We start from the raw sequence: 21,100 nt of genomic DNA, 5'->3' as shown, positions 1-21,100 counted from the left end.
TTTTTACTATTAAACTAGCAGTTATATCTTAAAGTAATTACTATAAATTCTCTTAAAAAGTTAAGAATAATATTATCTTAAAATACTTAAATAGCTAACTTACTATATTTTTTTTTAAGGAATAACTTATCAAGTTATATTACTATATAGTATATAGAAAAGAACTCTATATCTTAATTAGCTACTTTATATAGTAAGAATAAAAAAAAATCTATTTACTAAACTAACTACTTTTAATTAGTAGTGGCCCTAGAATCTGACTAATACCAGGCTAACAGAAATTATATAGCCTGACTTTCTATATTAACTTTATTAAATTTTTAGAGTAACTAACTATTATTATTCTATTTTTACTATATAAACTAAACTTACTGTTCTATTCTGTTCTAGTTTTATTATAATAGAATCTAATAATATCTTTCTTCATGTCTTTCTCTATACATGCCTTGCTGGTAATCTATTGAAAATCCAGAAAGCTATCACTACCAGCCGACTAACTACTAAAAATCTTAATAAGGGACTTAAGCTAGTAATATATATTATATATCCTAAGATTATAGCTACTCTCTTTAATACCAGTGCTAGTATATCAGTATTAACAGTAGTGTCTTTTTTTAGACTAAATCTATAGTAGTATCTGAGTATTATTTATTACTTCCTGGACTATAGTCTTAATCTTAACTTAAGGATTTCTAATAGCAAGTCTTTTTTTCTATATATCTTAGTCTTAACTTACTAGTTAGCTAAAGACTTGGACCTGTAGACTAACTAGCTAACTAACTCTATAATTAATAGTATATTAATTAATTCTATATCTATTTATAAATTACTATTAGTAGATATTAACTCTAATCTTTATAGGCCAAGAAAAATATCTTCTCTAAACTATATTCTTATGACTATTAAGAAGAAAGATCTTTCTTTTCTTGATCTATATATTAAATATAGAGCTATACTATTAATAGATCTTCTAATATTTACTATAGCTTCTCATGTCTATCAAGCAGAGCTCAAGACTCAGTTTCTTCTTAATAAAAGTCTTAATCTAAATATAATCTCTAATAAATAGAATATATCTCTGTACTGTACTATTTGCTGTGCTAGACCTAATATTATTAAGCTACTACTGGATACAGATATAGACCTAATAATTATATTAGATAGCAGAAAAATCTATAGCAAAAGTTCTATATAGATAGTAGAGAGTATACTAGATCCTAGTATCTAGAAGACTATACTTAGCCTGCTTAATTCTAAGGCTAGGCAAGATTTTACTTAGACTATATATCTTATCTAGTAATATCTGGAAGATAATATTACTTTATACTCTTTAGCTTTCTCTAATAGAGACAAGTAGAAAGATCTGAGAGTCTATTTAGAATATATTTAGAGCTAGATCTATTTTCTGATTAAGTATCTGTAATTAATATTATAATTTTTAGAGATTAAAGAAGAGTTAGTTTTATTATATTAGTACTAGAACTATAGTAGCTTACTCTATTAACTTTTTCTCTTTTCTAAATTTATATTTTTATAGTCTCTTTAGCTGGCAGACTTTATAAATCTAGCTAATATTGTAAAGAAATATTATTAAAAGTAGATAGAATATACTATCTCTTATTTCTATTTAAGATAATATATTAGTTATTAATTATAAGATTACTGTAATTACTAGTATAGCTAGCCCTTGCTATCTCTATAAATATATTTAGATCTGGTAAGGATTCTCTCCACTATATATAAAAAAGAAAATATTATAGTCTACTTTCTATACTAACAGTCAAGATAGAAATAGTCATAGAAGACCCTTAGCTTAAAGAGTATATTCTCTATATTATTAAATAATCGCGGCTAAAGTATAGTCTAAAACTGGTATTAGCTAATACTGTCTGCCTCAGTATAAGTAACTTACATAATATTTTATTAGACTTTATCTACTTTAAGCGGAATACTATAGCCCTGCAGAAGTATATAGAGCTACTAGACAGGAATATCAATATATTCTATAGAAATAAACTGCTATATCTTACCAAGCTGATTATGCCATATAAGAAGGCGCCCACAGTAGAGAAGATAAGTACAGAGATAATAAAGACTTTTAGCAGTATAAAGCACTGGCAGCAGTATAGTATAGGCATAGTATATCTTTCCAGCTATATGATCATGTATATAATTAGTTATAAGGGTATATATATTATACACTGGTAGAAGAATATATTGTTCTTACTGGACACTGTATAACAGGATCTAGCAGACTAAATAGACAACAAGATATTCTAAGTCACTGTTATTAATATATTAAGAAATAGAGAAAAATATTATCCTAAACTAGATAAGAATCTTATTAAGGATAACTATATCCAGGCTTATCTTATCTGCCCGGTCACTATATAGAATAAGAGACCTGATAGTATTAGCTATCTAAAGTAGTGAATATAGATTTATACTACAGTTAGTAAGCTTATACTAAAGCTGTAGGATATCTTGCTATAGATAGAAATCCTATATAATATACTAAATAATAATAATCCAGAGCTTAATATAGATAAGGAAATTAATAAAAAAAATCTCTTTAAGTATAATCCTTTATATATCTTTAAATCAGGCCTGAAGAGGCCTTTAGCAATACTATAGGTTAAGAATAAGCTTATACTGTACTATAAGAACTACTGGTAAGTTAGCTGTGAGCCATATTCTCTAATAATAAATAGATTAGAGATAATATTATAACTTTATCTAGATAGACTTTCTTATATATTATACTCCAGAATTATAGTACTGAATCTCAGTAGATTCTGGTATTTACTCTTACTATATAAGTATAGCTAACTAGTCAGTAGAGCTCTAGCCTAAATACCTAGATATAATATAAAGCCAGTAAGGCCAATAAAACTAGCTATAAAACTGTGACTTTTATAGTTTATAATATAGTAGTAAGTATATATATATTATATACTCTATATAAAGTAAATATCTATTTCTAATTTATAAGTTACTAGCCTTACCTGAATATTCTCTAATTTAATTAGTTATTATTATTATTCTTATAATTTCAGGGAAATTGATATTAAAAAGAGAGAACTAAGCCATTAAATTATATAAGTATACTTAGTTAAAATATAATTTATCAGTGGAAGGTATATTATATAGATAAGGAACTAGCTAATCTTTTAGATTCTTTAGGGTTAATCCTAAATTTATAATAATTATTAATTATATTTAATGTCCGTAACTATTGAGCTGTCAGCTATGCCAGACACATGTGCCTAGGCAGTGGCCTAAGCCACTGCCTCTAAATGGTCTCTAGGGGCTCTATCAGCCTCTCTCTATTATTTGTGTGTTCATTCTAATCCTTTTTTGGTTGGTTAATTATCCATAACTAACAAGTATCCTAAATTATGTAGATATAGTCCTTGTTCCCTTTGACGGTGTTTCTTCATATCAAGACATGTTTCTAAATGAAGACCATTATATGTCAAGTTCATTTGTATAAGAGAAGTGGAAGTGTCTGTTTGATACCGACCTGCAAACTGCCCACCTGTCCAACTATATCGTTTTGAATACGCTTCCTCTTTCAGAAGGATCCACGCTCATGTCTTCACTTAGCGGTGTTGAAAATACAAGACCGCAACACAGAGTCGAGGAAATGGTTCAGCATCTTCCATTGAGAGGTGAACCTGGGAACATCTATAGACAAGACCAGCGGCAAAGCAATAACGTAATCCAAAGCATGTACGCTTCCACGTCGGACAAAATGTCGGTTATTTTACTAAAGGCGGATATAGTGAAGAACAACCAACGCCCACTCTCACATGTAGATGGGAGGGATGCAGTTCTCAGCATCACTTCAAACGGGACGTGGAACTGATGGGGCATATCAGATACATTCATATAAATTCTCGGTCATATAAGTGTAGCGTCGACGGATGCAATAAATCGTTCAACAGGAAGTATAATCTGACGGACTATCTAGACCGATGTCATCCTAGGTCATTGCTCAGAGTGAGAAAAGGCAGAGCGGGTCGAGTCACCTGAGCATGCTCCATTCTTGCTAATCCTGATGTCTATAAATTAAAAATGAGAGCAGTAGTGTTTGTCTCTGAAAATGGGAGATCACCTTACATGACAATCATCACCCCAGACCAACTCTGAATAGCCGTCGCCAACTTCCCATATTCACTAATCTCAATACAGAGTCCATAAATGAGAAGCTTGGTAAGTTATGATTACAAGGTGTAGCATTTGTTGACTCTAATGGGTAACATAATGAAGGATGGAGAACTCCCTTCCTTGGTAGCTCTGCTAGATAATACCTAGTAAGCATGGTGGGCTGCTTAGGGACAGCTCAAGGGCGGGACTGGAGTAGCTACTAGATCGTCGATGAGCTGGTCATCCGAGGCCGTGGAGGTGGAAAATATCGAAGGCGAGCACTTTCTAGAACCTGATTCATAATCTTAACTATGGAACAATCCTATTCGAAGTAAAGGTTTTGAACATGACGACGTCACATTTCCAAGCTATCAAACATGTTATCCCATGCCAGGCTATTCGCGAATACCACCAGCCGGTGATACATAGCCGGTGTTATGTATCATCCGGCAGTGAAACCGTACACTCCACTCGATAACCTCGACCCCCGGTGGATGAAGCATGTCAAGGAGCCTGTCGGTAAGAAGCGACCGAGGAAACCTCGTTCATAACTGTAGCTGTAGATATATGTAAAACAAGAATATGTAAAATGTTCGCCGTGATGTTGAAGGGAAGCGCACAAAAACCATATAATCAAAGGAGGTTGAGATACACCAGGCGAGGGAATGACCGGGTACACCCATTTGACTCAGGCATCAAGAGTCCAGAGGTTCGAATTTTTTGAGTAACAAATCCAGTTTCTGTCGATTTTTACTGACACTATACTCTCATACATTTGGTACTTCTACTTAGCTTAGCTAGTCTGCTTACGATATATCCTGCAAACAAACACCGTCGTCTTGGTCTGATATGTGAAAGAGTGCCAATGATGCCTCCACTCCGAGGGTGCAGAGTAAGTTGAGTACTTGCTGGGTTTGGATTAGGATTTGCTGTGCATCAACTGCGAAATACGCATCAACCCTATCTTTCAAAGAAGGATATACGAGGATGTGGGGGACTTATCGAGCACATATTCGAGACTCGTGCTTTTACATTAAAGATCGGGCGTTAGGCTCAGAGCCGAATCTATGAGTGAAGATTCCATACAGATGGATAGACGACAGATAATCTTTTAAATGGGTTCATTGTTAAACGGAGTACCTATGCACTGAGTACATTTGATAGCCGCTTCGATTTTGACGACTTGGGAACGGACCAAGACGGGGCCGAGCCGAAATCCACGGAACCCGGAAGGATGTTTCCCTGGTCTCGGATCACGAACCCCGACGCTGTTGAGAATAAGTTGGTCCCTTTCGCTGACGAATGCTTAGAAATGGGGAAATAAAGTTGACCGTTTACGACATTATTCATGTATTTGCAACTAGATCAGCAGGCGATTCAAATGTGATTTACATGACCTAATCATGACACCCTCCATTGATGGATAGATAAATTGACCAGCAAAAGCATCCAGCAAGAAGTCCTCGTACTTCCCACCGTCGTACTACTTCTCTCATAGCTATTCATTTATCCATAATATCGCTATGGCTGCTGTTGCTGTCGCCGGAGGCACTAATGGTCTCGGTCTGACTATTGTCGAGGCATTGGCTACTCATGGTGGGCACGATGTGGTTGTACTGAGCCGAAAAGCAAGTCGGGATATTTTGCTGAAGTGATAGTCTACGCGGCTAATACCTCTCAGGGCGGTGCTGAACTCGAGAAGAAGCTACCGGCTCGGTTGATCGTGGTTGACTACGACAATATCGAGGGCCTCAAAGATACCCTTGAATCGAATAACATTGGCACCGTCATTTGCACTATCAATGCAAATGGGAGCTCTTTACCCGAACGGAATCTAGTCAGCGCTGCAGAGAAATCCTCCGCAACAAGTCGATTTATTCCCAGCATTTTTGCTGGCTTAGAATATCCCACCAAGTCAGTCAACCGTCCTCGGGTTTACGTGTGATAGAAATAAATGAACCACCATGATATTAAGGCAGATCTAATTATCTATCTAGGTATCCGGAGAGCTCGCCTATCGCCAAAACCAAGTTCGAGGTCCTGCAGGAACTTGAGAAGACTTCTCTAACTTACACTGCTTTCTATGTTGGCATGTTCATGGATTACTATGGATCTCCCCTGCTCCAATCTCACGTCAGCCGCTTCCCCATGTTCGTTGATATCGCCAGCAAGCGGGCAGCCATCCCCGGGTCAGGTACAGAACCCGTAGTATTTACCCACGTTCTAGATATTGCGAGGTTTGTTGTTCGCACTTTAGATCTGACCGACTGGCCGAAAGAAAGCTATGTCATTGGCGATCGAGTTACGCTGCAAGAGCTGGTCCGTACCGCCGAAGAGGTGAAGGGTATGTGCAATCTTTCATTGTGATTCGTTCCCAAACGCGTTTGGCAATATGTTACTGAAGCCGTCGATAGGTACGAGGTTCCGCGTTACCTACGACTCCAAGGAAGCTCTGGAGGGTGGACACATCACAGAACTGCCAGCTTATTCATCTGTCCTTTCAATTATGGGAAAGGAGCAGGGCCTCAATCTTTTTAGTATGGTTGGATTGTGGGTCGCGGGAGGAGAGATGGATCTCAAACCTGCGTTTACCCTTAACGAGCGTTTTCCTGATATCAAGACTCTGTCCTTCAAACAGTTCTTGGAGATCTCGTGGAAGGTCTGAATTTTCGGGCATCGGACTGTATTTGACATATTAGCACTCGAGTTGGACTGATTCATCCGAAGATATACCCGCAAGCACCTCAGGGCGAGCCATCATGAATTCATAGTAACTTAGATTAGTATGCTACGACATAAACGAAATAGGTACCAAGAACTTTCACATACGACCATAGGGTGTGGAAAACAGGGCTTCCCGTCCGCTCAGCCGTACTTAAGCCACCTATTGAACGTGGACGACTTAGAAATGAGCCCTTTGGAAGTTGCTGCTTTATGGGTGAGCGCCGCCAAGTCGCAGGGTGAGTGTGAGTGATTGGGTGAGCTGGGCGAGCTGGGTGAGCGAGGGGGTGAAAGAAATAAAAGTATATCTACCCTGCATTATAATATACATGTCAGAAAATCATTGATATCCAATACCACTACCAATATATGCTTTCCCTTTGTGATTCCATTAGCCAGCCACCTAACCACTAGGCTAAAAGCTCAGCAATTGACTACTTTTCAAGTAGTCAACCTGTTAGGTGGTATATATATAAGGCGGTCCTATCTCATACTACAAACCACACCTTAATAAAACAATTATTCTCTAGTCTAAAATAGAAAAAAAGAGAAATATATCAAAAGACTAGCTAAATTTCAGCTAACTTCCCAGACAGAGTCTTGTGACTGTGTAAAGCCACCAAGAGTACTGAGTTTCCTGCAACAAGGAACAAGTGAATAGGGTTACTTATAGCTATTTTCACCCAGGTGAGTTAGCCGCGAAACTTATGCTGAAATCTGATCCCTAACTGTTTACCAAGCTTTGCCTCTATTCATTACCTTTCCAGCCTCCAGAACATTTTCTGATTTGCTTCTTGGCTCTCACTCTTATTACAGCCTTTCTCTTAGGCAATACCTTATATCTCTTGTTAGTTATCTATATCTTTAATCTACATGTGCGATTTGTTCTTCTCCTTGCCAGATCTGGATAAATTCTCTTTTCTGTCCTTGCTGATTTGTCTCTTTCAACACTTTTGCCCTAAGATCATATTGCCTGATTAGTTTATATAGTTAAGAAACTTTTGTATATGATTTCTTATAGAGTGGCAGTGATAGAAGGCAAAGAGAGAACGGGTGCTTTATATACCGCGATCTTTTTACTAGAAGCAGCACTAACAATTGTATTTAATTATCCCATTATCTCTATTAAGATACCAGTTAATTCTAACACTTATACTGGTTTAATTTATACTATCATATTTCTCTCACCATGCGGGGATCTACTTGTAGTCTTGTGATAACTGCCTGCAATATAGAACTTAATTCTGCTCAGCTGGACAATGAGAATAAAAAGCCATCCTGTTAGCAGCTATAACAGTATTTATAGTGGCCTGAGATAAGCTAGATAATCCGCTGTTTGATCAGGTTTCATTTGTGCAGTGTCGAGTCTGCCTTCGCAGGAGGCATGGATGTACCTTTACCTGAGACGCCTAGAGCTTTGCGCTCTCTGAAGTGGACCTAGAAACCGCGCACTGCGCAGAACCTCAATGCCGAAAAGGTCGCATCACAGCTTGGCTCCGAGAGTAAGGAATATTTCTGTGCCGTTCAATTTGAGGATTGGGTGCAGGAAGCCACAGGTTCTTCATCAAGTGCCGTGTGCTCTCTCCAGTCTAAATACGGATTTCTAAGTGCAATTCTGTATTATTATCTCAGAAGACATCTTGATGAATATCAAAAGTATCTAGATGTGAAAAATGTGTCTTATTACTCTATCCCCAGCCTGTCTCTCTGTTGCCTATGCTGACGGCTGCAAGGTCTTGAAGAATGATTCAGACCCCTTTTTGTTTCAAGCGGTTAAGAATACCTGCGATTGTGTTTATCTTCAGAAATATACGAAATACATTATTGATTCTCGATTTGTTACGGATCCGCTCAGAAGAGTACTCGCCAGGAATGACTCTACCGAGTTTACCTTTCGTCAACTCGAGGCTCTGGCAGTACGCTTCCGAATTTGGTATAGTAGCCCCGAGGTTGGCTGGGTTGCAAGATTTTGATGTTCAGATTGATTTTCTCGAGAAATTGTACCGCATGGAACCCAGGTCACTGGCAGTCCAGCTTTCGGAAGACGATCTTCTCCTCTTTCGGTGGCTCACCGTCGATGATATTACTGAGGGCCGCGGCGATGTCCTGTCAGCTCTGAACTTCCGTTGGAACAGCCTTTGCCGTGGGACAGAGGAATGTTCAGCTACTGGGGACAGCTTTGATCCGCAATTAGTTGAATTGGCACAGGTAAATCCTGAACTATCTTCCTTTTGGAATTGGGCCATGTTAACAAGAACCACAGGAACTGTATCGCTTGCGCAATTATTACTCTTTGACTGCAATCCTCCAAGGCGTCCGTTCGAGCGGAAGAAGCCTCGCAATGCTTCAAAAATTTGACTACCTGATAAATTCAGAACAAAGTTACTTGCAGTATAGGCAGAGCATCTCTTCTGGCCCTGCACTGCACTTTCTGTTTCCTTTCTTACAAACTCGATTTGAGAAGGCTGCGGTTGTGGCTGCCTCAAGAGTAGTATCATCTATCAAGAAGTATACTTTGTATACTTTGGAGAACGAGTTCAGAAGCCCTCCCCGACACCGCGCTGGTCTTCTATCCTTCTTGCGTTCCTCCAGGTAGACTATATTAATCAAGCTTGTTCCAAAAATCAACATCAAACGACACCACATATTTCCAAGAGTTCCATTCCCAAATGGCTGCTCCCACCGCACAGCGCAGGCAACCAGACCGGGTATGAAAAACTAACCCGCGCGTGAGCAGAAGAAGCCTGCGCGCCGGACTACCTATAGGGCCTCGACCCAGCTCCCAGGCCGTCCTCTCAAAACAACCAACTCGGCAAGAACCGACGGAAGCTGGCGAAAGCCCCAGGACCCGGATCCGGGTACGCCCCGGGGCCGAGGGGATGGTCGGCGCACATGCGGGCCTGGGACATCTTAACGCCCTCGGGCAGCTCTGCTGGGTCGATCCTCATCACGCCTAGGGACCCGCACTCGGCTTCCGCCGCGGCGACCTCGTCGGGGGTTGCGTCTGGGCGGAGAGCGGCGAGGGCGGTGGTTGCGGAGATGCTGAGGAGGAGGGAGAGGTAGGTAAGGGGTCTCATGTTGGAGTTAGATCAGGTGATGATCTAAGAGTGGTGTAGTTAGCCCTAGAGAGAGAGAGAAAAAAAAAAGATGAAGAGCAAAAGAGGGCTGATCAGGAAAGAAACATGGAAGGGGATTTTGTACCTCTGAAACTCACCGCAGGAATACTGGAAGGGTATTTGGCGAATATAAAGGGGAAGGTGGCAGGCGCTAATCCTCTGGGAAATGATGATACTAATATGTTGGGAAGCAGCGGGCTTGATCCTGGCTGCTACTAGCGGGCATGGATATATGACTCGCGTGCTGAGCAGGGGTGTGGTGAGGTTCGGTGCTGGATACTCATCGCTTAGCCTAGTATAGAGCCTGCTTCTTTATGTAGCTAAGACCGCCGGCGTCGGGCGAATAGGCGACGTGGTCGAAAGTCGCCCCGGGCAGCCTGATTGGTCGGTACCCTTATTTGCTGCCTAATCATAGGGCAACCTTGATAGACAAAGGGACTTACTTTCCAGGTAAGGATCTGTCCAACCACTGGGTCTTCGAGTTGAGTCATGGAGCATAGTTGGTGAGGTCTCACCCTGTCGCCGCTCTTATCCACGAAAGCAGGCACACAGGAGCCATGGGATTTACTCAGGCTAGTACATCAGCGACTGCTTATATACTGCTTTAGCGTGATACCTCAGCTAGAAGATTCAGCACTAGCAGGGAATAGCAATGATTTCTTGCGACATCTTCGAGAAAAATGGAACTTGGGTGCATATAATGGTCTTACTATAAGGGCAACTATCTTGAGAAAATGTATCTCTGCAGTGAAACCGAATTTCCAGAGCATGTTCTGTACAAATTACTTGAGGTAATTTTCTTGCAAAGGAAGAGCCCCCACAGAGAAAAGGTTCTAACAGTATTAGCTAATTAGTGGTATATGTGGTTCAAACTGATATTAGCGCCTTCTACCGCCTTCGGCGTAGGGCCCCTACGCCGAAGGCGGTGGGGGGGGCACTGGAAGGCGCTAATAGATATAATCTCAGGTTTCATGGACGACAGCGATATTCAAACTACACCAGCTTAAATAATTCTAATAGGTTCATAGTCGGGGAAAAGGGAATGCCTAAGGGCTACAAAGTCGGAAAGGAATATCCTGTCATAATACTACAGGAGCTCAAGCAATTATTTCGATAGTATATTAATTCTACGAAGGGCAGACTTAACTCCTAAGGACGGCCGGTTATAAAGATATCTCTTATCTGAGCCTAAGAATTTATTCCCGGGTTCGCCTTTAAAACCAGAAAGCCCATTGCGCAACAAGATGCTTCTAAGTTTTACAGCGTGAGCCGACCTTTCTAATAATGAATATAGTGTTGTCTGACTTTGGCAGGGGATTAGGAAAGATTTGGTAGCAGACAAGATTATTAAAGTAATCAAGAAACCTAAATATAATATTAAGCCTGGCAATTTTAAACATGGGATAAGGGCTTATTGGGCGGATGATGACCCACTTTTCATGTCTAGGAGGTTACGGGTATAGTTCTATTCCACTACTCTCCTGTACTTTTGTACAGGTACAAGGGTGACCGCGCTTTGCCCTAAGCTCAAGGACAAAGCTGAACAAGGCCTGTGTTATAAGATAAGGGTGCTTTATATCTACAGCCTTGTATCAAAGACTCACACGTATAGTATATTCAACTTGTCCTGTTTTATACTATCAATATTTCTTGGAAGATTGGATATCGGCTTGATTAGCAATAGGTGAAGAATAATATAGATCCTAATAATGCAGAGTATATTATTAAACTGTCTATACTTATCTCTATTTTATATTTTGGAAGCTAATAGTTGGATCCTTAGACTCGGCACTGCAATAGAGGACTGCGATGAGCCCCTTTATACTGGGGCACTTTTTCTCCTCGGTCTTGTTATTACTAATAGTACTCTCTTTGGCTATCCGTCCTTAAGTCAGCTCCACGAATTACAAGTTTCTTCTGCCTTCGAAAGGTGAAGAGCGTCCTGGTCGATTATTCTGATTACTCTTTTACTCCGCCCTCTCGTCCCGGTCTCGCAAGTTTAGGCCAGCACTATTCACCTACAAGAACGAGAAGGGCCATTAATGGTCTTGACGCCTATAATTTTGCGTAGAAGGAGAATATATCAATCGGCTTCGGCGAAAGTCCCCGTCGCCGAACTACTCAAAGAGGCCACACCCGGCGGAGGCTATATAACTACGTTATGTTCTTAGCCGGTGTTTTTCGTATCGCTACAACGCCTAAATCTATCCGGGAAATAATGTGACGGCAGCCTCCCATTCATTTCATCCAGAAACATGGCGAATCCAACGACTTGTCCTCCCCTGACGCGGCAGTCGGTTACCAAGGCTCACGAGCTTATCAGATCTCGCGTTCACTGTACTCCTGTCATGACAAGTACGTTTATGAACCAGCTAGCATCGACGCCCCGGAAAAGCGCGAAGCCGATAATCAGACTCTGGTTCAAATGCGAAAATCTGCAACGAGTTGGCGCCTTCAAGGTCCGAGGCGCTTTCCACGCAATCGAGAGGCTCAAGCAGGAACCGGGCTGGCTGGAGAATGGTGGTTTGAGCAGAGGCGTTGTGAGCTTCAGCGCAGGTAAGGCAATATGCTTTCCTGTGTATCACCATTGTTTTCGCTCCCCAAATCGTTCTTCTGATCGGACCTATAGGCAACCATGCTCAAGCAGTCGCACTAGCTGCTCGCGAGAGCAATATGCCTGCGCACATCGTCATGCCTGAAACTAGCAGTCGAGCCAAGATCGAATCAGTGCAAGGCTATGGTGCCAATCTCACAATTAGTGGTCGCTTTGATCGCGAAGCCGTTGCTGCTCAAGTAGTAGCAAAAACAGGAGCCCGGTTGGTACCACCCTACGATCACCCAGACGTCATTCTTGGTCAGAGTAGTGTAGGCTTGGAGCTGCAGTCGCAGGTTGCGAAACTTGATGCTATTATCTCTCCGAGCAGTGGTGGCGGCCTCCTCTCCGGCACCGCGCTCAGCTGCGAAGGAACTGGGATCCGTGTTTATGGAGCTGAGCCGGAGTTCGAAGGGGCGGACGACGGGCGGCGAGGGTTTCTATCTGGGAAGAGGATTACCCATGTTGAAACCAGCACGATTGCAGACGGACTTGTTGGGAAGCTTGGGTTGTATCCCTGGGAGATCATTTACGAGCGGCGGCTGGTGGATATGATATACGCTGTCAGCGAGGACGAGATCCTAGACGCCATGAAACTCATATTTGAGAGGCTCAAGCTTGTTGTTGAGCCTGCGGCTGCGGTCCCACTAGCAGTTGCGCTGTATAATGAAGAGTTCAGAGAGATGGTAGAGCACACAGCAGGCGACGCGGGTTGGGATGTGGGCATTATTCTTAGTGGAGGAAATATCGGTACCGGAAGGATTGCAGAGCTTTTTTCTTAAATAGTTGTTAGCTGCGAATTTTGAATATAAAGGAGCAAAAGCTCGCAAATCATCCTGGCTACTAATAGAGTCTGCTTGAATATCGCAAGGGAAGCATATGAAAACACCCTGGGAAAGTCGCCTTTATGCACTGGAATAAGAGAGCGATTAGAAAAGAATTAATTATCTCTGGGTGCAAGAAGCATGAAGATAGACTTATCTTTTCTATCTTGCAAAAGTAATCTGCCGCCGAATAAAATATACCCAGATTGTCGGGCGGGACTGCTATAGCCCCATTCTCCAGCGCGAAGCTAGATTCCTCATCGGCGGAAAACTATGCATTGCTGGCATTATTCCATGATTTGCCTGGAACAGTGATTCTTGGGGCCACGGGAGGAAATCGCAAGCATAATCTGCGCGCAATGTCACCCTTTATAAATCCGTGAGCTGTCTTGACCGCTGGGGCCGAAGACGACTTAGAATCTCACGAGCGCTGCAGACTGGGTTCAGCGTATGACCGCCGACTAGTTCGTAACAACAGCGCCCAGGAACTACTACACTATGAAGATACTGTATCCGGCTGTTGGTATTTTCTCTACTCTTGTCAACAGTGTCTATGCAGGACCAGAAGCCTACAGAATCTGTCAAGCCGGTTATGCCGCTGTGGTGACAGCTTGCTATTCAGCAGCAGGCTTCACTTGGGGAGCAACACTTACATTGCCTGAGGCTAGATTAGCATAAATTTATTTAAGGAATTAAATCTACCAGGATTTCTCCAAATTGAATAGCGACTTATCTATAACTGGCATAATTCACATAGATAAGCCTCGTTTTCTCTGAAACGCTGTTTTTTGATATCAATGTGTATTTTTATTTGAAAGACCATAATGTGTCAAGTTCTGCTTTATAAGAGAAGTAGAAGTATCTATTTCAATGACGGTTTATTTGGCGAAGTCCAAAATTGGGGCGAAGCCTATCACTTAACAATAAAAGTAGGGCAGCATCCAATAGATAGTAGAGCATGTAAGCAAAGTGGGTAGGTAGTAAGGTTCACTTTTAGGTAAGATTTGGCAAGGTCGCGCGCGATCGGGTGAGTCCTGGCTGGCGGCTCACCCCATCTATTGCGCACTCACCCAAGCTCACCCGAGGTCGCGAGACCGTAAAGCAGCTCACCTGCTAGCTCACCCGGGCGGCAGCCACCCGACTTCGGGCCGCGTTTAAGCCACCCGCCGGCCGGTTAGTAGTTGGGTATGTGACCATCAGCGAATCCCGGCTGTTGTATATTTTTCTGAACTTCTTACTTTTTTCTCATTTTATTGATTATCATGGAGATTATTCTGTATACGATATATAGGCAAAAAAGTAATGAGATGAATGTGTCAGCCATGTTTCTTTAAGTTAAAGAGTTGCCTCTTATTCTCTGCGCCACTGAATTAGTCTTAGTGGAATTAGTGTAGCTAACTGGGATCATACCAATCGCCTTGTTTCATACCAGGTTTTTTGTTTCGGACCTCTGGCGGCTTTCGCATCCTCTTCAAATATCGAGTGTCCGACATTCTCGTTTGTAAGCCGTGAAGTGTTTTCAGGGTACCGAAGAAGCTCAAAAGTTGTCGTACTGAACCATGGTGTCATGTCCATATGGGCTACGGCACCTCTTTGATTAGAACGATCTACTGAAGGAAAGTCGATTTTCTATCTAGCAGGTGAATGCTGTTAGTGCATGGTACTCTTACCACAGTTAGATATTAAGGAAAGAAAATGGGATTGATATAATATCATACCCAGCAACTGTTCTATCCCAAATCCATTATATTTAAGGTTAAGGCAAAGCTATAGAAAGATAGTTGTTTCTGTTTCAGGAAAATTAGTGGTTAGAACAGAACATAAAGACAATTATTATATATTTAAACTAGGCAATAAATAGATAGGTCTGTTGAGTAGTGCTTCTAGCAGGTCAGCTATATATTAAATATAGTATAGTTAATATAAATATAAGAACACCTATCTATTCTTATTTGGCATGGAATTTATTACTTATTTCCTTATACTTAATCTATTCTTCTCCTTATTTAGAATCCACTTGTACCATCCAGGTCATAATATAATGGATTATCAGTAAGCTTTGATCCTCAAAGGGGTCCAAAGACCACTGGTGCTAGACAGATGACCAATACCTAAACCTGAAGAAATCAAGTCCTCGTGGGTATCATTACGACTAGAAGTAAGATCCCTAGGTACATTGATCTATGTAATGGCAGAAGCCAACAACTCCACAGTTAACCCTCATGACCAAAAGGTAAGTTTAGTGCAAGATTCCACAACAAATACAAGAGTATCAGACTGCTGGGTGACAGGATGGTTTGGCGTGTAATGTAGGTATGGTCGTGGGTTAACGTTTCTTGACTCAGTTTCCGTCTCACTCCGCTCTGAGCGGTGATTAGAGCCGGGCAGTGTATTATGCTCCGGCTGGGGAAGCACGATTCATGGTGGTCTTGACGTTCTCGAGGGCGTCTTCAAGGGTGTAGATGAGACTATCGAGATTGTCGTAGCCAGTGTCAAGAGCTGAGTGCTTCTCGGCAGGAGATTGGCGGGCGCCAGGATCGCCCCGAAGGGGATCCTCAAGGTGCAGGGCATTCTTTACGGTCTGAAGTTCCCCGCGGGCCAAATCGAGGTGGTTGCCGATAGCATTGGTGAGGTTTTCGATATCGACTAGAAAGACCAGAGTCAAAATAAGCCAAGACAACAACAACCGGCTGTACTTACTGCTCACAAGACAGCCGGGGGCAGAAATACGAGGAGCGTTATCGGCCATTATGAGCGCTAAAGAATCACCCGAATCAGCGAACAGAATACCTTGCACAGGGCAAGACACCGGAAGACACACCAAGTAGCTAGTAAAAATACTCACCAGAGGAACAACACAGCAGCAAGCAGTCAACTTTGAGATTAAAGGTCGATAGTAGGCGAGATAGGTATTGATGGGCGAAAGGTAAAAATTAAGAAATATAAGAAAGATTATATAGGGTCACTAGAATAGTAACACTGCGAAGTGAGGCAACGCTGAGAGTGATGTCACGGATTCACTACGTCTCTCTTCACTGTCTAGAAAACGCATCCTTCATGTTAACATAACAAGCTCAGCTCACCATACATTCATCTAATATCTTGAACATGTTATAATCACATGACAAGTAAAATGTTTTTATTCTTCCCCTTTGGGCATCCAGGGTTCTGTAGCTAAAACCCAAAACCTAAGGCATGGTAGTTGACCGGTTCCCCATGTCCAAAAACGAACTCAACCGTAAACTAAATAGTATATCCACCTCACTCGGAGCAATGAATCGAACCCTTGCAAGAGTCACCTGCTTACCTGTCCCACATGTGCCGCTTGCACAACAAGCCGGACTCTCGGGCGTGCATCCATTCTCATTACAACTGCATTTACTGTCCGCTTTCTGCGCATAAACCATCCACTGGATGCAGCCAACATCGGACGACACAATGAAGCCACCACCGTATTTGTCGGTGTTTCCTCCATCACATTTGGAGACGATCTTGTCATATGCTCTTGAACACTGTTCCGGATAGTTCAGTTACAGTCAGATATGGGGAAGGAGAATACCTACTTTATCTTTTATCAGCTTGACTCCCTTCTCAGGTTTACATTTAGATTGGTTGTCTGTCCATTGCAAAGAGGCGATAACATTTGTTCCGGTTTGGTCAGTGTAGACATAGGTGTAAGGGGGGCCTTCAGGGCTGAGGGTGTTGCCAGATCCGCACAGCGAAGATACTGCTGAATTGAGTGAGGCGGTGTTGAAAGACGCGAACGAGCCGTCATTATGGTCATTAAAGCAGTAAACAGGGAATGAACCTGGGTCGCTAACTGTTGGTATAGGGATAGAAGTTGTCCCGGACGGCTTGGAAGAGGCAGTGGTGGTGGTGGACTCTGTTGTTGTAGCTCCTTTGCCGCCCGCAGTATATTGATTGTCGGGTCCCAGAGTAGGTATAGGGCCATCTGGGTCCCAAGTCCCTGTTGGAGCGGTATCTGTGGTCAGTGGGCAGATATTTGTTACTGTTGCTGTGGTCGTTGTTATACCCGTCGTCTCGCAGCCGAGGGTGGTGGAACATTTGGTTGTGAAACATGCTGTTGTGCGTGAAGTATCTCCATAATTCGTGACTGAGCAGCCCACATTGCAATTAGTTGCTGTCATGCTAGTTGCACACGTCGTTGGCTCTCTTGTGGTTGTAGAACCTGTGTCTTTCCCCCCACTACAACCTTCAGGGTCGAAGCAAGCACACCCATTTCCACTGCAGCAGCTGCAGCTCGGTTTCATACAAAGGCAACTGGATTCCAGACAGCCACACCCAGCCCCAAAGCAACTACTACAGCCAGAGGAAGTGCATGAGCAGAACAGTCCCAGAAGGCCTGAGCATGTACATCCCAGACCGAAACACGCAGTGCAGTGTGATCCTTTGCAACCACAGTGTCCGTGAGAGCAGGCACAGTATTTTCCTACACAAGCACTGCAATGAGGTCCGGTACAATGACCGGAGCTCGGGCTACAGTCCTTTCCTGAGCAACTTATACAGTTGTCTCCGGTGCAGCGCCCATCATGACAGTCCTTTCCTTTGCATGCGTTGCAGTCATCTCCAGTACATTTACCGTCCTTGCAGCCTTGGCCAGTACAACTACTGCAATTGTCGCCTGTGCAATTGCCTCCACCTCCAGTAGAACAGTCGGTACCTGTACACCCGTCATAGCTGGTGCAGGAACTGCCTGTACAAGTGCCTGATACGCATTCTGTACCGCTGCAAGTTCCCTCCCAACAGTTGGCACCAGTACAAACTCCATCCTTTCCACAGTCCGGTCCAGAGCATCCCAAGGCAATGCAATGGTCACCACTACACTTCCCATCACTGTCACACTGTGGTTCTACACAGCCCACCGTGATGCAACCAGGGGAGATACATACCCCATCCTTACAACCCGGCCCAATGCACCCGCGGACCATGCAATCACTAGGACCCGTACAAACGCCGTTGAGACACCCAGTTCCGGTGCAGCCAAAGGATGCGCACAGAAGACCCGTGCATTGCCTGTCTCTGCAGTCAGGGCCCTTGCAATGCCCATTAGTTACAACTGGCCATGACTGGTCACCAGTAGGTACAGGGGTCGGTAGGCTTGTGGAGCCGCCACCTGTATTGCCTCCACTTCCCCCGTCCCCAGCTCCACCTCCATTCGGGCACCAAGCGGGTGGCGGAGGGCAGGTCTGAGCTGCGCTCTCTCCAGTGGTCGGAGAAGGGGCCAAAACACAGGCTCCCCTTTCGGATTCCAGATCACCATTAAAAGCGCTAACGCACCATTGATAATTCCAGGTTCCCGGGAAGAGAAAGTATTGATCGCTGCAAGTGGTTCGACCTTCCCGTTTTGCGCAGTAAGTACGCTTGTGCTGTCGTGCACATTTCTATTCCAGAGAAGATATCCAGCTGCGTTTGCCGATTTGCCCCACGTCATATGGACCGTTGTTGGGTCATTGGCAAAAATTTTTAAATCTGTTGGCGGGGATGGAGTCCCAGCGCCGGGCATAACGCCGGTAACAATTGCTGGGAACCCTTCACTAGCAGAATTCCACATTTTAATGGCTATAGAATAATAATGTCCTGAGTTGAGTTTATCAATGTGCCCTGAGGTTCCGGTGAAGGCCCCCCCTGTTATGAAGGTATAATCCACGGATTTATCCCAGTAAAGTATATTATACTCGATAATAGAATCAGTATAGGCACCAGTAGGAGGATCCCACGATATGTCAAAACCGGTTGTAGTAGCTTTAACAAGCACATTACAGGGAGCCGCCGCAGTCTGAGGATGTGTCGTTGCAGACAGTACTGACGTCCAGCCTCCTTTAATATTATCCCCAGCACTAGCGCGAACCTTAACTTCATACACCCAGCCGTCAATCGGCCAGGTCGAGTCCCACCGAGGTGTAAGAGACACTTCCTGCCGAAAAGTTAGGAATGCCACCTTGAATCCGAGACTGAACGTCGTAGCTGTAAGCCCCATAAACTACCGAAGTTGAATTAGCACCGGCTATAGCACGACCTCCTTCTGCTGTACGAACCTACCAGGATCCCATGTAGCTGTTACTCCCGTGGCGCTCGTAAAGACTTTAAAATTGGACGGTACAGAGAGTGATCTGCCAGGTATATTATCATGGATAGATAATGAGGAGCTTCCAATCTTGAATTCTTTCACCAGAGTAAGAGTAAATGCACGAGCAATTTGATACTCATCCATCACAGTTGGATGAAGTCCATCATAGCCAGCTGTACATCCACTAGGCTCACAGTCGTAATTTTCCTGTAGTTCGACAAGAGAGATTGGAGAATCGGCAGTACTCCATTCTGGAATTGAGTCGCGTAACAGGGCGTTATAGATATTGGTACTGACTGGAAGATCTTCTCGGCCACCAATGAAGCTTCGTTGCGGTACATTGGCAATAGCAAATTTAAGCTTTGGGTTGGCAGAGCAAGCGTTGCTAACAAGAGTGTGGATACTATCCAGGGTGCCTTCAGCATCGCTATAGAACCATCCCATATCATTAAAGCCCAGCATGAGGAGCGTCAAATCTGCAGGGTGCGTGCTGAGCACATCATAGATCAACTCTTTGTCAACAGCAGCTGCACGACCCCAAACCGCGAAATGATCCTTATCAAAGTCCAAGGAGACGTCGGCAGCATCGCCGCCGCTCATCTTTGGCTTCCCAGGTAATGGCTTCTGCCCATACAAGGCAGGTAGTGCCGGCGCCGCAGGGGGTTCAGGTTGAACTGTACCGGTGTACGGCCTGACAAGGTCTACAGCAACGGCTTGTTCCTTGAACCATTGCCAGATACGATAACGCCAGGTGTAGTCACCTTCTTGACCTTGTGTCATTGAATCTCCAACGATCATGACTCTTAAGGCGTCATTACGCCCAATCAGACCATTGACAGTGATCCCAGCATCTGAGTCTGTCCTGATAGTATCTCTTATAGCAGCCATCATTTGCAGTGTGTCTTCCTTAGCCTCGTATGTTTGTAACGGCGGCATAAGCTTGGCAACCTGTGTCCAAGTGTCGTAATCATTGATAGTTGTTGGTAGAGGGTTTGGTGGGACACTAGCTAGCTGAGATACCTGAGCCGAAACAAAAGATTCTATAGCCACGGTGGACGAAAATTCCATCGTTGAACTAGATGTCACCATAGGGCCGTCAACGTTAGGCGAAGGTAGATATTTCGGATTCTCAACTATCCGGTCCCGATTAACAATATTTGATGATCCAATATTTCTCAATGCTACATAACTATACCAGAATCAGATATAGACCACCTTTAGGTACACTAAATATTATAATAAATAAATTAATAATCAAAAAATCATTAATTCCACGCAACACGATACACTATAGATTTCATACTTATATTTGAATTAGATTTAAATTCTAAAAGAGAGATTGTTATAAATGTATATCTATATATTATAGCCAATATTTATCAATATTAGAAGTACTATAAAAAGCCTAAAATCTAACTGTTAAGCCTAGTTTATCAAAGATATCAAAAGCACCGTAACATATGATTTTGACGTTCACAGTCAAAGTGACCAATCGGGGAATTCATGTGGCTTGCTTCCCCTCATGGGCCAACATTTAGTATTCCTCCTATAAAGCTTAAGAAGGACGCAACCTGATCGGGAAAAGCTGGGGATTTGGTAGACCCCAGTA

General features: G+C 43.0%; 6 protein-coding genes across 6 annotated transcripts; 4 read left to right on the top strand and 2 right to left on the bottom strand.

Annotated features, from left to right (window-relative positions):
• The first annotated feature begins 5,515 nt into the window (after positions 1-5,515).
• BDW43DRAFT_267247 (NmrA-like family protein) lies at positions 5,516-7,125 on the top strand. The gene is made up of 4 exons (XM_032040980.1): positions 5,516-5,777; positions 5,831-6,063; positions 6,147-6,493; positions 6,564-7,125. Exons 1-4 carry the CDS (start codon positions 5,673-5,675, stop codon positions 6,812-6,814), a joined length of 936 nt encoding a protein of 311 aa, XP_031903434.1. The 5' UTR covers positions 5,516-5,672; the 3' UTR covers positions 6,815-7,125.
• A 1,613-nt stretch (positions 7,126-8,738) lies between these two features.
• On the top strand, positions 8,739-9,778 carry BDW43DRAFT_267245 (RasGEF domain-containing protein). The gene is made up of 2 exons (XM_032040979.1): positions 8,739-9,078; positions 9,134-9,778. Exons 1-2 carry the CDS (start codon positions 8,743-8,745, stop codon positions 9,464-9,466), a joined length of 669 nt encoding a protein of 222 aa, XP_031903433.1. The 5' UTR covers positions 8,739-8,742; the 3' UTR covers positions 9,467-9,778.
• BDW43DRAFT_267244 (uncharacterized protein) lies at positions 9,550-9,973 on the bottom strand. Its single transcript, XM_032040978.1, has one exon. The coding sequence runs from the start codon at positions 9,945-9,947 to the stop codon at positions 9,666-9,668; it is 282 nt and encodes a 93-aa protein (XP_031903432.1). The 5' UTR covers positions 9,948-9,973; the 3' UTR covers positions 9,550-9,665.
• A 2,268-nt stretch (positions 9,974-12,241) lies between these two features.
• On the top strand, positions 12,242-13,361 carry BDW43DRAFT_308269 (threonine/serine dehydratase; the record flags this gene model as incomplete). Its single annotated transcript, XM_032046457.1, has 2 exons — positions 12,242-12,542; positions 12,616-13,361. The coding sequence occupies 2 exons, from the start codon at positions 12,242-12,244 to the stop codon at positions 13,359-13,361; spliced, it is 1,047 nt and encodes a 348-aa protein (XP_031903431.1).
• A 403-nt stretch (positions 13,362-13,764) lies between these two features.
• On the top strand, positions 13,765-14,116 carry BDW43DRAFT_240834 (uncharacterized protein). Its single transcript, XM_032039672.1, has one exon. The coding sequence runs from the start codon at positions 13,902-13,904 to the stop codon at positions 14,079-14,081; it is 180 nt and encodes a 59-aa protein (XP_031903430.1). The 5' UTR covers positions 13,765-13,901; the 3' UTR covers positions 14,082-14,116.
• Positions 14,117-16,591: 2,475 nt separating this feature from the next.
• BDW43DRAFT_323679 (uncharacterized protein) lies at positions 16,592-20,427 on the bottom strand (the record flags this gene model as incomplete). Its single annotated transcript, XM_032049803.1, has 7 exons — positions 16,592-16,915; positions 16,967-18,247; positions 18,278-18,359; positions 18,390-18,743; positions 18,851-19,272; positions 19,319-19,404; positions 19,464-20,427. 7 exons carry the CDS (start codon positions 20,425-20,427, stop codon positions 16,592-16,594), a joined length of 3,513 nt encoding a protein of 1,170 aa, XP_031903429.1.
• Positions 20,428-21,100: the final 673 nt, after the last annotated feature.

This window comes from Aspergillus alliaceus, assembly GCF_009176365.1.
Source record: "Aspergillus alliaceus strain CBS 536.65 unplaced genomic scaffold BDW43scaffold_8, whole genome shotgun sequence".
Lineage (NCBI taxonomy): Eukaryota > Fungi > Ascomycota > Eurotiomycetes > Eurotiales > Aspergillaceae > Aspergillus > Aspergillus alliaceus.
Note: the sequence above shows the minus strand (reverse complement) of the source record. Positions and strands in the feature narration are given on the sequence as shown.